General features: G+C 38.3%; 1 protein-coding gene across 1 annotated transcript in view; it reads right to left on the bottom strand.

The window, feature by feature from the left end:
- Positions 1 to 200: 200 nt before the first annotated feature.
- Positions 201 to 14,405, bottom strand: part of LOC148952949 (uncharacterized) — a 33,650-nt gene continuing 19,445 nt past the window's right edge. The window contains exons 3-4 of the mRNA XM_089088203.1: positions 11,942 to 12,135; positions 201 to 679 (exon numbers count right to left, since the gene is read on the bottom strand). Of these exons, the coding sequence (XP_088944329.1) occupies positions 341 to 679; positions 11,942 to 12,135 (533 nt within the window). The 3' untranslated portion in view covers positions 201 to 340. The remainder of the gene's footprint in view (positions 680 to 11,941; positions 12,136 to 14,405) is intronic.

The raw sequence follows: 14,405 nt of genomic DNA, 5'->3' as shown, positions 1-14,405 counted from the left end.
ATCCATTCAAAGCCTCCCTCTTCAAACCCTCCCAAGAAGTTCCCATTTCCCTTAAATCTTTCCTTGCATCCTCACACCTCATTCTAATCATATGTTAGTATAATACTAAAATAATCTGAATTCTAGATTATACCCTTGATTTCACCTAAACGTATATGTAACAGTCTACGATGCCAAAATCCCTTCCAAATTTTGCAACAAAATTCAACACTTTTGGAATAAAAACTGTCCGACATTTATTTAGACTCATAGAATTTATGCCCACATATTTGCACATATCGAAAGAACATAAAAACTAAGAAAAAAATTGAAACAAGGAATGAAAAAGAAAATTGAACTACTAGGAGGAGCCAAAATATTGGCCCTGACCATGAGGGCTCATATACTGAGGTGGAACTTGTTGATTCATTTGTTGCTGTGAATATATCTGCTGTTGCTGCTGGATAGGTACTGGAGTCCCTTGCATATGACCTGGTCCACTTAGTTGACCAGGGTTCATCGACACAGAGCTTAACTGGCCACCGCTTATTGGACCACTCGGGACTTGTCCAGGACTGCGAGTGAGTATTCCCGGATTTGGATTTACAATTGGTGGAGCTTGTCCCATTGTTGGTAGCTGCTGCTGCGACTGATAGTTAAGCTGTTGCTGTGGCAAAGGACTTTGGGTTTGCTGACCAGCCTGAAAAAAGGGAACTATCATTTTCTACCACTTTTATAGCCACATATCTTTTTAAACTCTAAAGCCAGGTTTTCAAAGCCAGAAATAACGTTGACATGTTCAGACTTTGCAATTGAACCGTTCTGTGAATCAAGCCCATGAAACAAACAGTTAAGGAAAAATTCTTAGATTTCAGTGTGCCAATTCTTTCGGAAGAACGGAAAAAGATTAAAGGAGCCTGGACTAGGGCTGACCTGGTTTTTCTGTTTTTCATATCTCCAAAGCTAATAGGAAAATGGCTGTTTTTGCGAAGAGCTGGAATGGATTACCAGTTTCATAACAAGTTTTCTCTTGTTTTTCGGAAAAACAAAAAGGAAAAATCACAGCCTCAATGACATGTTACTGATATAGAACAAATGAGAACTATATCACACAACAAAATGATCAGGCATTAATATCATAGTTGACCGGCCTGTCACCAGCAATAACAAGCCAAAAATAAAAATATTCCTGGAATCGGTGAAACCTGAATTTAAATCGAATCGGGAAAAATTTTGGCTGTTTCATCACTAGCTATAAGTCACGCTTCATATGATGTAACTGGTTATTGATGTGCATATCCATTAACTAATGGGTGAAGGAGGGGGGTAGGAGCAAATATAAAATGTACACGATAGCCAAACCAGTCCCTGGATACTTTCCATGAGTCAAATTTTGGGATTCCGCATTGAATCCTAATGTTTATAATTCCGAGTTAAGTCGTGTATTCATTGACAATTTCAGCTATAATTTGTGTGTTTTAATGACACTAAATCTCTTTCGCAGCTAGAGCTTGATTTTAGAGGACTCAATATCTCCTCGTTGGACGATGATAATGAGAGGAAGAGCAAAGCAAGAGCCTTATGTGTGAGGGACGAAAGACCGAGCTGCCATCCGAGTAAAGTGAGGCAACCCGATCCAGACAGGATACTGGACTTGGAGAGGGCGCATAACTGGGTTTGTGCCAATTAAAAACTAAGCTGTTGTTCACAAAAATAAAAATAATTTCTAGTTATTATAACTTCAAAGTCTAGGTTGGTACACAGTGGTACCAGACAAAACGCTTGGGGATTAAAAATCATTGCGTAACCAGTTGGTTGCAATCGCAAATATTTATTTCCAATAAGCTTAAAACTCAAGTCTTTTAAGTAAGGGCTTACATACCGTAGACATCACAACATTTTAAGAATAAACTTACTGAAGGTTTTCTTTTTCCAAACTAGCAAGAAATTTCTTACAAAAGTTGTCTGTAAATATACCTAATCGAATATATGGGTAATAGCAAATCGAAATATGGTGAGCGAAAAAAAAATTTCTATAAGGGGAGATGGTTGGGGTATGGGACTCTATACTTTATAAACTCTTTAATCTTTCAGTTATAGGAACGGTCCGTAAATAATGTCTATGCTAAGAAAGATAAAGATGACATTTGCTGTCCCAACCTAACTTTGTATTTCATTAGTCATGGCACAAACTTGTCCATATCTTTCCCACAGAACGACTGAGAACAAGCTCTGTTTTCCTCCATGACGGCTTTATTTAGTTTCAACATTGGTATCTAGTCTTCAAACGAACATGGTGAGCTATTATCAAAGAAAATAGATCTGGGAGGCTAAGGTCAAGATAATTAACACCCATGAAAAATTATTCTCGAGGCTAGCCTAAAGAGCTACATTTTGTACCCAAGCCCCACGAAATTTTGCCCGGCTCTTAAAACCTTAACAGAAATAATAATAATTTTATTTTTGCCCGCTCATTAAAGAAAAAAAAGAGCGGAGTAATAAAAACTCGAAAAAGGAAAAATAAACACTTCAACACCAGAGAATAATATTAAACAATAATCTCTTCATTCGCACTCGTAGATTAGATGTAGAGGCAAAAACTCGAACAATGTTTATCTTTACCTTAGACCTTAGATCCTCCAGAGCCAGGAATGGCTCAAAGGGCGTCTACGAAGCCTTGCCAGATATCTCGGAACTGAGCTGCAGCCGTGACATCCTCCCACTATGGTTGAAGGACAGCTCCGCACTTCTCAGGTCCCGGTCGTACTGCCGTCGTAGGGCGTGTATTTGTTGACCTCTTTTCCGCCTCCCCTCGGGGTGCCAGTCATATATTATTTTTGGGAGTCGATCCTCTGGCATACGAAGGAAGTGACCAAGATACATTCATCTCCTACGCATCAACAGGTCAGTAACTAATGGCTGACCGGTTCGCCGACGGACTTCTATGTTGGTGACCTTTTCCTGCCACGATATGTTCAGGATCCCTTTAAGGCACATGTTCTCAAAAGCTAGGACACGTTTCTCTATTGGACGTTTAATTTCCAGCATTCGCTAGCATAGAGGAGGATGGACATCACATTGCTATTTAGGAGTCTGAGCTTTAAGCGCAGAGAGTATTTACTACTGCGCCAAACTGGTTTCAATTTATTAAAAGCCGCCGATGTCACCTGTCCAATTCTTAATTTCATTAGCTATTTCACCATCATATTCAATCCAGCTCCCAAGATACTCAAATTCTTTGACCTGGTCAATTGCTTTACCTTTGCATGTTAGTATCAGCGGGAAGTCAGATGTGACCATGCTCTTTGTCTTACTGACATTCACCGCAAGTCCCACTTTCTTGGCCTTTTCATCTATGGCGTCGAGGAGCAGCTGCAGTCGCTGTTTCGCTTCTTCGAGAAGAACAACGTCATCTGCTAAGTCCAGATCCGAGATCTGCCGGCTGCTAATTATCACTCCACAGCCTGAAGACTGCCGTAGAATATAGTCCATTACAATGACAAACAGGAACGGGGATAGTACAGAACCTTGTTTGACTCCAGACATTATCTTGAAGAAACGCGTGTCCCCATTTTCTGTGCGAACACAGCATTCACTTTCTTCATAAAGTGCCATTATCAGTTCGAGTATTTTATCAGGTATTCCGTAATAATTTAGAATCTTCCATAAAGCATCTCGGTCGATAGAATCGAACGCCTTTTCCAAATCAATGAAGAGCAGGGACATCTTCTTTTTCCATTCTCTTGACCCTTTTATCATTAGTTCTAGAAAGAATATAAGGTCAGAACAAGACCTACCAGGTCGGAACTCCTGCTACTCTTCTCTGAGGTGTGATTATAGGGCTGTTCTTTGGTGTTCTAGTATGAATGTGGCAAGTGGTTTGCTAGGCACAGACATTAGGTTGACGGCCCTCCAGTTGTCACAGACTAGCGCATTACCTTTCTTGAAGAGTTTTACTAATATACCTTTGGTCCAGTCTTTTGGAACTTTTTCGCTATTCCAGATGGCCACTAGGAGAGCAGTCCAAACGGTTATGCAGGCTCGAAAAGACGCCTTCAGCATCTCTGCCGTAATCCCATCTACTCCAGGTGCCCGTCCATTTTTCAGCTTTTTCACAGCTGTCGTTACTTCTTCAGTGCTTGGGGGGTCAGCACTTACGTCAATTTGTAAAAACGGTTTGTCAGGTACTACTTCTGGATCGTCAGGTCTGGGTCTATTTAAGACTTTCTCGAAATGCGAGGCCCACCTCTCGTCAGCTTTCTGTGGATCCGAGATTACGTTCTCATTTTCATCTTTTACAAGGGATGTTCGGTTTGTTTTCTTTCCGACTATCTCATTCGTTAGTCGATACACCATTTTCGAGTCTCCTTTCTTAGCAGCTTCTTCTGCAAGTGCTGCTTTTTCCTCGATAACGTTTCTTTTGTCTTTCCTTGCACTTCTTTTAACCGCCTTCTTTGTAACGGAGCTGTAACTGGGCTTTTTGTTCAGGGCTCAAAGTGATTAGGATAAGCGTCCGTGTCTCCTTGTGTTTACTGATACATTTCCAGGTGTCGTCCGATATCCATTTTTCTTTCTTTCTTTTCTTGAAGCCAAGGCTGGCCTTCACGACGTCATGGTATGCACTTTTCACTGAGGTCCATATGTTTTCAACTTCAGCTTCATCAAGCGGGTTTAACGCTTCAAATTTGTTATGTAGTGATATGCAGAAGCTTCTGCAGATATCACGACCTTTCAGCTTATCAGTGTCAAACTATTTATGTGTTGTGGCGTTGGTTTTCGGTTTCTGAGCTTTCAGTTTAATTCTTACTTCGGCTATCATCAAGATGTGAGTTAAATTCACGCCCGCTCCTCGGAAGCCCCTCACGTCGAGCAGACTACTTCTCCAGCGTCTTGATATGAGGAAATGATCGATTTGGTTTTTTGTCCGGCCGTCGGGGGACACCCACGACTACTTGTGAATCGTTTTATGTTCGAACATACTGCCGCCTATGACCAAGTCGTTGCTTAGGGCATAGTCAATTAGGAGTGAACCGTTTCCATTCATTTCTCCAATGCCATTTGGGCTCAGAACTTCACGGCAGTACTGATAATCTGCATCGACTTTAGTATTTAGATCACTAGCAACACAGATTATATCGTGCCTGGGAACGTCTTTGGTGACCGATTGTAGCATGTTGTAGAAAGCATCTTTTTCCTCATCATCAGCTTCGTTGGTCAGAGCATAGCAGGCGATGCTGGTCATTTTTGTATGATTAGATACGAAACGCGCTGTCAATATGCGTTCGCTAACTGGTGTCCAGTTCGCCATTGCTTTGAGTGCAAGTGGCGACATCATAATTCCTGAACCAGCGCGGTGGACGGAAGGGTGACCGCTAAATGCCATAGCATACCCATCATCAAACTTCTCTAATCCATTTCCAGTCCACCTCATTTCAGTGAGAACGAGTATATCGATGAGGTATTGTCTCATCTCTTTAATAACTTGTTCTGTCTTGGATATCTAGTTCATCGTTCTCATATTCCAAAAACCCATCTTTAGGTGTTGTTTCGCAGTCAAAATCGGTTCCGGGGGCATGCGGGGGTCGATATCTGGGGGGGGGAGGCGATGCATTCTAGGCTGTTGTAGGCGTTTCAGTTGCAGGTGTTTTTCCCCTGAGGGTTGCCCCTCAGGGTCCTGGGTGTGGGTTGCAAACCCACAGCCCAACCCTTCTTATTTAACGGACTTGAGACCGTCATGTTCCCCCAACCTCTGTGAGGCAAGGTTCCTTACATGGTTGAGTTAATAGACGTTCCAGCACTTCAATACCAGATAATAAAATTAAACAATAGTTTCTTCATTCGCACACGTAGACGACATGTAGAGGCAAAAACTCGAACAATGTTTAGAACCCCTTTTTTGTAAATTTTGTTCAGTAGATGATACAATGACAATTGGGTCTACCATATTTTCAGATCTTAAACGAATGGGTGTCTCTCATAGGTTTTTGCAGTTTACATATTGGAGTTTTAGTCTTATCAGTTTGTGTGAACCAGTTTAATAGCGGCGACACATAAAGCAGGTAAGGGAGAACAATCGCTGCATGAAGCTTTGCAAGAACCTTCCTGTTCAAACTAATTTTCAGAGAGACAAGCTTGTCGTAACTTGAGCAAATACTGTTGGTAATTTTCTCAATTATTAGTAAACGAGAACTTCTGATGCCATAACCATGCATTATTCCCAGGGACTTCAAGAATTTTCCAGGGAACATTTTGGTTCGTTCAACCGTAACACATGTAAGATCACTGTTTTGCTACTTCCTTAACGAGAGACAAAATTTCAAGAACTCCGTATTTAGTGTATTAACTCTCAGACCGATACATTCTCATCCAGTTATAAGGCTGTCAATATCCTCTTGTAGAGATACAAAGTTACAGCTTGACATCAACAGGTCGTCAGCATACGAAAGCAGACTGAGATCATTTAGATTGGAATCAGTTTCAATTGGAGGCCCCAAATTGCAGTCAGTATTCCCCCTGTGCATACCCCTTTACTGACAATCCGCCGTGGGAAATGAGTTCACCTATTTGTCAAATAAAAACCAAATTCCCAGTCATGAGATTCAGACTATTTTGGCTGAGAGATGTCGAAATTGTACCTTAATCACAGGAAAATCTATTCTGATGGATCTGTCCAGGGTGAGAGAGCTGGAGCAGGAGTATGTATTCTATCACTGAACCTTAACCTTTTTTCACCCCTTCCTTTGGGATCTTCCATTTTGTCAGCTGAATTATGTGCTATTCGCTTGGCTCTAGACGTTCTCTTAAATTATAGCATTGTGGAGGAGAATATTCTTTGCCTCTCTGACTCCTATTCGGCAATACTTTTGCTCAAAAAAATTAATAGAATTGCCAATGATAAGGACCTATTCAACATTAGAAGACAGCTTCTGAACCTCCAGGCTAAAGGCAACCAGATTTATTTCCAACATGTTCCAAGCCATAAAGGTATAAAATATAATGACACTGTGGATTTACTGGCAGCGAAGGCTTCTTTGTTAAAGCCAGGTCCTCTCTCTGACCTCAACTCGCGTGATATTATTAGGCAAAGATCTAATGTTAATCACAGTAAGTTGACATTTCAAAAAAGTGTCTAATTGATTAGTGTTTATTAGTGGATAATGATGTCATTAAAATGAAGAAGGCTATTCATCATTTGTTCTGGAGAGTGAAGAGGAGAGCGGGAGTGATCATGAAGAGTCGTATTGGTACCGGCCGGCCTATAAGTCTTAAATTGCTGGGGAAAGGTGACTCAAGTACCCGCACTTACCCCAACCCATTAGTAGAATTTAGAAGTTTAATTGGGATGATTGGTTTGTTTTAACCTATAAGAAGACTGGATTATAGTTGAGGACAATGGATTTATAAAAATCTGATGACATTTTTTTGGAGTATCAAAGGGGTGAAAAGACTTATTGGTAGTTCATATACCATGCTACAAAATTTTTGGAACTGGAACTGGATTGATACTGAAGCCTCCAGCAATATTTTTTGTTATTCCGGATTTTAGGGTATTAAACAGGATAGGGCTTAATACAGATCCTTGCCGAAGGCCTCGAACGAATCTAATGGGTCTGCTCAGGTGATCTCCTGTCAGTCTAACTTTCACAAAACTGGCGGAGTATCAGAAAAACAAAAGTGCCAGGACGTGAGAACTCACATTATACTCGAGTAATTTCAGGAACACCCTAGACTGCAAAACTGAATCGAATGCAGCTGAGATATCAACGCTGTACATAAAGAGGTAGAACCTCATTCTGTGGGCTTGGTCAATAGCTTTCTTTAAAAGTCTATTTACAAACGCGCAACTCAGGTTTCGGTATATAAATTCACACAAACAACTTTTTGATGCGTTTTTTTTTTTGTAATCCCCTTCCCATCCCAAAAAAAATCCTGGATACGCCCTTGGCCGCAAAAGAACTTGCTCTGTCATTCTGGGATCAGAAATTCACTAGAACCGAGATCACTACCTCTCTCTTGCTGGTCTCAGAGGGTATACCGGGGGATTGATTGCGCAAAGTAAATTAGGGTTGAATCTTTCACCCTCTTGACCAGCCCTGCTGGACGCTTCCTAGGGCTTCATATTTAGCTAAGACAATTTTCACTGCCTTCATTGAAATTCGCCATTATTCCATTCATCAAATTGTCCTGTTTACCTCTGCATTTTGTTCTTGGAGGGGATATTTGACATTGAAACTAATCCGTGAAAAAACATAAGACTTGTTTCTTTTAGAGAGTTCGTTTTAGTAGCTTTAAAAACTCAAAGAATACGACACTGGAAATTAAAAATCAAGCAATCCGGTGGTATAAGAATAAATAAAATAAATAAAAAATAAAATAAGGCAGTGTAAAAGTTGAATAAAAAAAGTAATCGGATGGTATAAAAAAAGTAAAGTAATCACGACGTCCGCACCGGCAGTGCTGATCTCCATTTTATGGCCATTCGGCCAGGAAATGCAATGGAAGATGCAATGGAGCCCTCCTGTGCTTTCACACACCCTTCCCGTTTACCTTTCCAATATTTCTCCAGGTACCCACTTTAGTAGCTTGATACCTTAGATGTTTTAGTCAGACTTTAACTGAGGTCTAGTTTTCGTTATAGTCACTACTTCTTCCATTTAATGTCTGATAACGATGACCAGTGACTAGATAAGGTCAGTCACAGGTCAGATAAGGACCAGTGACATGTCAAAATTGTGCGCTGGATCTCTCTTTTTTTTATATTAACCTAACGTGATAATCGTATTATATATAAAGGAAATATTATATGAAGAAACAGATAATTTTACTGTTTTCGATTTTTTTTTTCAGTACAAAAATAAGGTGTACTTCAATCAAAATACTAAAATATGTTGTAAAAATGTGTGTGTGGGGGGGGGGGAGGGAGTAGGATATAATATGTAAAGTGTGCACCGGGTCTTCATATTTTTGTATTAGCCAAAAAACGTGGTCTCTTAATATGATTAACTAAAAAAAAATCCGAAAAAGAAGTTTTTCAAAGAAAAGTAAAGACCATATTAAACTTAACATCAGCAGAAATAAAAACCTATAATAATTCAAACTCAAAACGACCAGAAATTATTATTAAAGAATAAATGAAACCCAAATCGAACAGAAATCAAATAAATAGGCATAGCAAACAAACCTACAACAGGTAGCCTACCATATAAATGAACACACAAATCTTAAACAAGTAGAACTTAAATTGAATATGCAAATTAAGCTTAGAACAAACAGAAATCACTTCAAACAAGACTTCGGCTACTGCCCCCTTCCCTAACTGTAAAAGTATAAAAACCTTCTGCGTCACTACTCTTTGCTGAACTATATTCTGTGTCACTCTTTACTGAAAACTATATGTGTCTTGTACAGTATTGCAAAAAAAACGAATAAACTTAAACTGAATATTTGATACATAATGATATAAATTGTTGAAATCTCACCAGTTCAAGATTTTATTTCATTGTAATTTTCAGTTTATTTTGAATGTTGTAAGTACAAAAGAAAACATTTGTAATATCATTCGTTTTCAGTAAAGCGCCAATGAGACAGAAGACTATATTTTTAGTTAGAGAAGGGGGCAGTAGTCAAACTCTTGTTTGTAGTGACTTATGTTCGTTTTAAGCTTGATTTACATATTCAATTCAAGTTTTAGTCGCTTTTAAGATTAATTTATTCATTTATATTACTGCCTGTTGTATGTTTGTTTACGATGATTGTTTATTAAATTTCTGTCCGTATTGGGTTTTTATTTATTCTTTAATAGTAAAATATTTTTTTTTCGTTTTGAGTTTGATTTGCACATTCAATTTAAGTTTCACTCGTTTTAAGATTTATTTATTATTTATATGGTATCTGTTGCAGGTTTGTTTGCTATGCCTGTTTATTTAATTTCTGGTCGTTTTGAGTTTTAATTATTATTGATTTTAATTTCTGCTGTTCTTAAGTTAGTATGGCCTTTATTTTTTTTCAGAAACTTCTTTTTCGGAGTTTTTAATTAATTTTTGTTCGTTTTGATTGCCAGACTTTTAAGTTTTAAAAAATTCCCTATTTCAAAATCAATGTGTTTTCAACATCAAAGTTTCATCAAAGTAAAGTAAGTAAACAAAGAAACAATAAGCAACTTGCATAACTCAGAGCCATTGCCCCGGGGGTTAGGGTGGTTGAACCTCGGAGGCATAGTTATTTGGCCTTTGGACTATTTTGAACAAAATGGCTATCTCACAATTTTGACTGGATGCCTTTGGGGAAAAGGGAGTGGGAGAGGAGGGGGACTGGTTGCCCTTTGATCACTTTTGACTCTAAAAAAATAACTAGAAGTTTCAATTTCCAATCGAATAAGCCCCCTGCAAAGCTAATACGACCACCCCTTCCAGAAAATGTTATATGTTAACAATAGGTAATTTGCATAAGTTACAAACGTCGCCCCGAGAGCTATGGGGGATTCCCGCCCCCCATAGTATCGAAGTAACAATAGGCAACTTTCATAAATCGCAGTCCTTACCCCGGAGGCTGGGGGTCAACCCCGAAGGCATTGTTATGTGATCTTTGGACTATTTTGAACAAAATGGCCATCTCAAAATTTAGCTAGGATACATTTGGGGAATAGAGAGCGGGGGGGGGGGGGGGCTAGCTGCACTCCAATCAATCTTCACTCTTAAAAAAGGTCCCTATGACTTTCAATTTCCAATAAAATGAGACCCCACTGAGGTTTATATGACCACCCCTTCAATAAGAACGTTATATGACACCGGTTCATGACTTTTAATACGTGTCCCCGGGCTTTGGTGGGTCGTGTCGACTTCGGAATTTCTGTTATCTGATCTTTGACCTACTTTGAACAAAATGGCCCTCTCAAAATTTTGATCAGATGCATTTGGGGAAAGGAGCGCGTGGAGGGGGCTAGTTGCCCTCTGATCATGGACACTAGAACTTCCAATTTCATATTGAATGAGCCCCCTCCGGAGATTATACGACCACTCCTTCCATATGAAGAACCTCTGGAAAAAATAATAATAAAATATTGAAGCCTTATGTCCATAGGCAACGATATGGCTTTGCCTATGGTAAGCGTCTCGTGTCATTTTCAAACTAGTTGGTGACTTTTTTCTTCAGCAGAACTTCAACATACGATTGTATTAATTTACTAATTAAAGTTAAATTTTAATTTTTTAGTTAAATTCCGTCAACTGCTTCTGCCAACTTTTTGACGAGATGACACGACTCTTAGTCTTGGAATAAGCAATCACTGCAACATTATATGAGAATAAATTTTGTCAAGTTGGTTAATTTTAGTTGTTGATTCGTGTAAAAGGAGAGTAACCAAAGTGATATACAAATTTTTTGGATTAGGCAGTAGGGTAACCGGTTTCCACAGGAGGCTAGCCTTTTGATAGAAACCTGTATACCAGGTATACATATTAATAAAAATATTTACATCATTTCTTGAACCATACAGCTTCTCCATTAACAAATAAGACGAAAATACAGAAATACATAACAATGGGTAAAACTTTTAATTAAGACAATAAACTAAATATTCGAGGTATAGTAATTATTTTATTTTACTGCCTTAATTAAGAGTTTTACTTGTTATATACTTCTTTCTGGTCAGTTTATTTAGAATATAAAGCCTCTTAGAAAAATTGAGCCTTCAAAATGTAGTTCTTTCAAATTTTCAACCAACCACACCCAGAAGAAATCCTTTCATCCAAATTTTGCGTCCAGCTTACGTCCAGAACTAGAGGTACGTCAATATTTCAACAGAATTCTGGGCTCACTCACAACTTTTAGCATAGAGCCTATAAGCAGGCAAATCAGGCCCTGTCTCTCATAAGCCACTAATTAGAAATATTATTCTAGAAATTATATAGAAATTATTATTCTCATTTAGAAATAGGAGAAAAAACTAAAAGAAACGGATAACCTGTGCTTGTTGAGGGGTTATGAGTTCTTGCGGTGTTTGCTGTGGCTGGATAAGCGAGGCAGTAGCTACACGGCCGGCTCTGCTATGCTTTAAGTTGTCCAGCTCATTTACATGATGGCGTAGACAATCTAGACGAAATCTAACAAGTTCAAATCCTTTCTGTGATGCATATGATGAACCTTCATGCGGGTGTCCTTTAAAAAAAATTATTTTAGTGCTACAAGCATAAAATAAGGAAAAATAAAGTAGTGTGTAATCTTTTGTGAGGACTGAAAAAATATATTTAACCCCCTTCCCCCACCACTAGATTCAATATTCCCCTACTTCCTTTTTCCAAAAAAAACTTTCCCTGAAAGTTTCAACTCGAACTTCTTTGTGCGAAACAAAACGGGGTAGACTTACCGAAACTACGTACAAAATTAGTCACAAATTTAATGAAGCCTGTAGTTAGTCACAATAGAATGAAGAAGACTCGCTTGGTTCCAGGCTTTATGTACCCGTTGAATACCGTCAAACAATAATTTTCAGAGCTGAACATTAATGATTAGCTGAGAGTTAAAGTCATTAGGCAATTATATAGGTAGATATCATTATGTATTTCAACAAAAAATCTTCTTGTATTGAGCTTTGTATTATTATATCTAAAATATGGACTTAAAGATCTCAATCTGACCTGTAATTAGCTATTCTATGGATGCCTGATATGACTTTGGGATTTTTTCTTGATGCTAGACAATCATAGGGCTATGAGAAAACACCAACGTTCGCAATCATGTTTGCTGCAGTGTCAATAAAGAAAACAGTTTTGTGTCCTTCCTCGATTCTTCCTTTACTATTCAAATGATGTGAGTTTTTAAGGTCTTCCCCATTTTTACTATATGCTATAACTTTTTTTTATCTTCCAATAATAAATCTTAATAAGCAAGATAATAGAAATAAAATTCGAAATTATTTTTTTCCGCAGAAAACTTTCCCTATTACGTTCCGAATTAAGATGTGGGTAAGATAAACAATCGCTTTCGGGACAAACTTTCTTAAATATTATTAAGAAAGTAGTTCTCTAAAATGAGTTTTAGGGATTTTCAGATTTCGATATTTGAGCTGATTCCTGAAAGCTTCACTCAACTGGCTCCATTACTTGTCTTTAAATATCTTAAAAAGCTTGTCGAGAAAGCGATTATTTACCTTATTATGACAAAGAAAGCCTAAAGAAGGAGCAAAAAGTTATACCTCTTCTTCATCGATTTTGAATTGGCGTTTTATTATATTGATCGATATAATCCTGGAAGGTTTTGAATTATTAAGGAGTACCTTATAGGCTAGTTAAAATGATAATGGCACTTTATGAAGATAGTGAGTGTTTGGTACGCACAGACAACACGGACCCGCGTTTCTTCAAGATAACCCTATATTGACAAACTTCAACCAATTCTACATTGTCAACTCTCCATTTTCATATTCAGCAGAAAGTCCCGCCGTTTTTTTGCTGCCGTATTTTAGATTTTTAAAAAGCATTACCCAAAAAATACCCGAAACTCATTTTTCAATTTTTGCTTCCTCAAGTAAAATGTTTACTTTTGAAGACAAGATCAGATACTTATTTCAAAAAATTACTATCACAAGCAAGGCCGTATCCAAGATTTTTTTTCAGGGGGTGTTTTACACAAGGATTTTTTTTTTTGGGGGGGGGGGTTACATAAAAAATTAAAAAACGGATAAAAAAAATTTTATATCCATTTTTGTTACGCTTTTACGAGTCAGACAAACATTTCGGGAGGGGGGGGGGTCAAGGGCGCCTGCAGAAAATTTTCCGAGGGGGCAGACAACAAAATAGCAGTGGTGGTTGGGTGACAGTTTAGATGGTTTAGGGCCCCAAACTATGACTTTACCCCGAAGAGGACGAATTTGCAGTCAATTGAAAATTCTGAGAAGCTAATTGATTCAAAAGTATCAATAACTATATTTTAGGCTTCCCAGTTGCAAAAGAAGTAATGCCAAACGGTGGCAGTACCGGATTCAACCAAGTTGATTAGCTTTACTTGTAATGAATTTAGGCTACGTCTAGTGATCTGTAATTGCAGATCAGCTATAATGAGGGGGGGGGGGTGAGTCATTTTCTAGGCGGGGTTAGGGTAGATTCCTACAAAAGTAAATTTTAATTGACAAACTGCTAACTCTTCCTGAGGCTTCAGATTTGCAAACTCAGTTGAAAGAGGTAGGAGGGAAGTAAGAGTTAATTAAAATGTTTCTCTATACAGCTAAATTGTCACATTCCCATATCTAAAAGCACAGGGATGGAAAAGGCAAGGCAGGCCATCCTCAGCCCCGTCAAAGAATTTCTTTGGGGTGGCAAATACTGCTAGGAACTTAGTTTGCAGCAAATTTCAAATGGTAATATTTTTCTTCTTCCATTTATATGAATTACTTCAATGTATTTAAACGATTGTATGTCATGTAATCAAAA

Source organism: Artemia sp. Qi Xiang Cuo, chromosome 4 (genome assembly GCF_049724085.1).
Source record: "Artemia sp. Qi Xiang Cuo chromosome 4, ASM4972408v1, whole genome shotgun sequence".
NCBI lineage: Eukaryota > Metazoa > Arthropoda > Branchiopoda > Anostraca > Artemiidae > Artemia > Artemia sp. Qi Xiang Cuo.
Note: the sequence above shows the minus strand (reverse complement) of the source record. Positions and strands in the feature narration are given on the sequence as shown.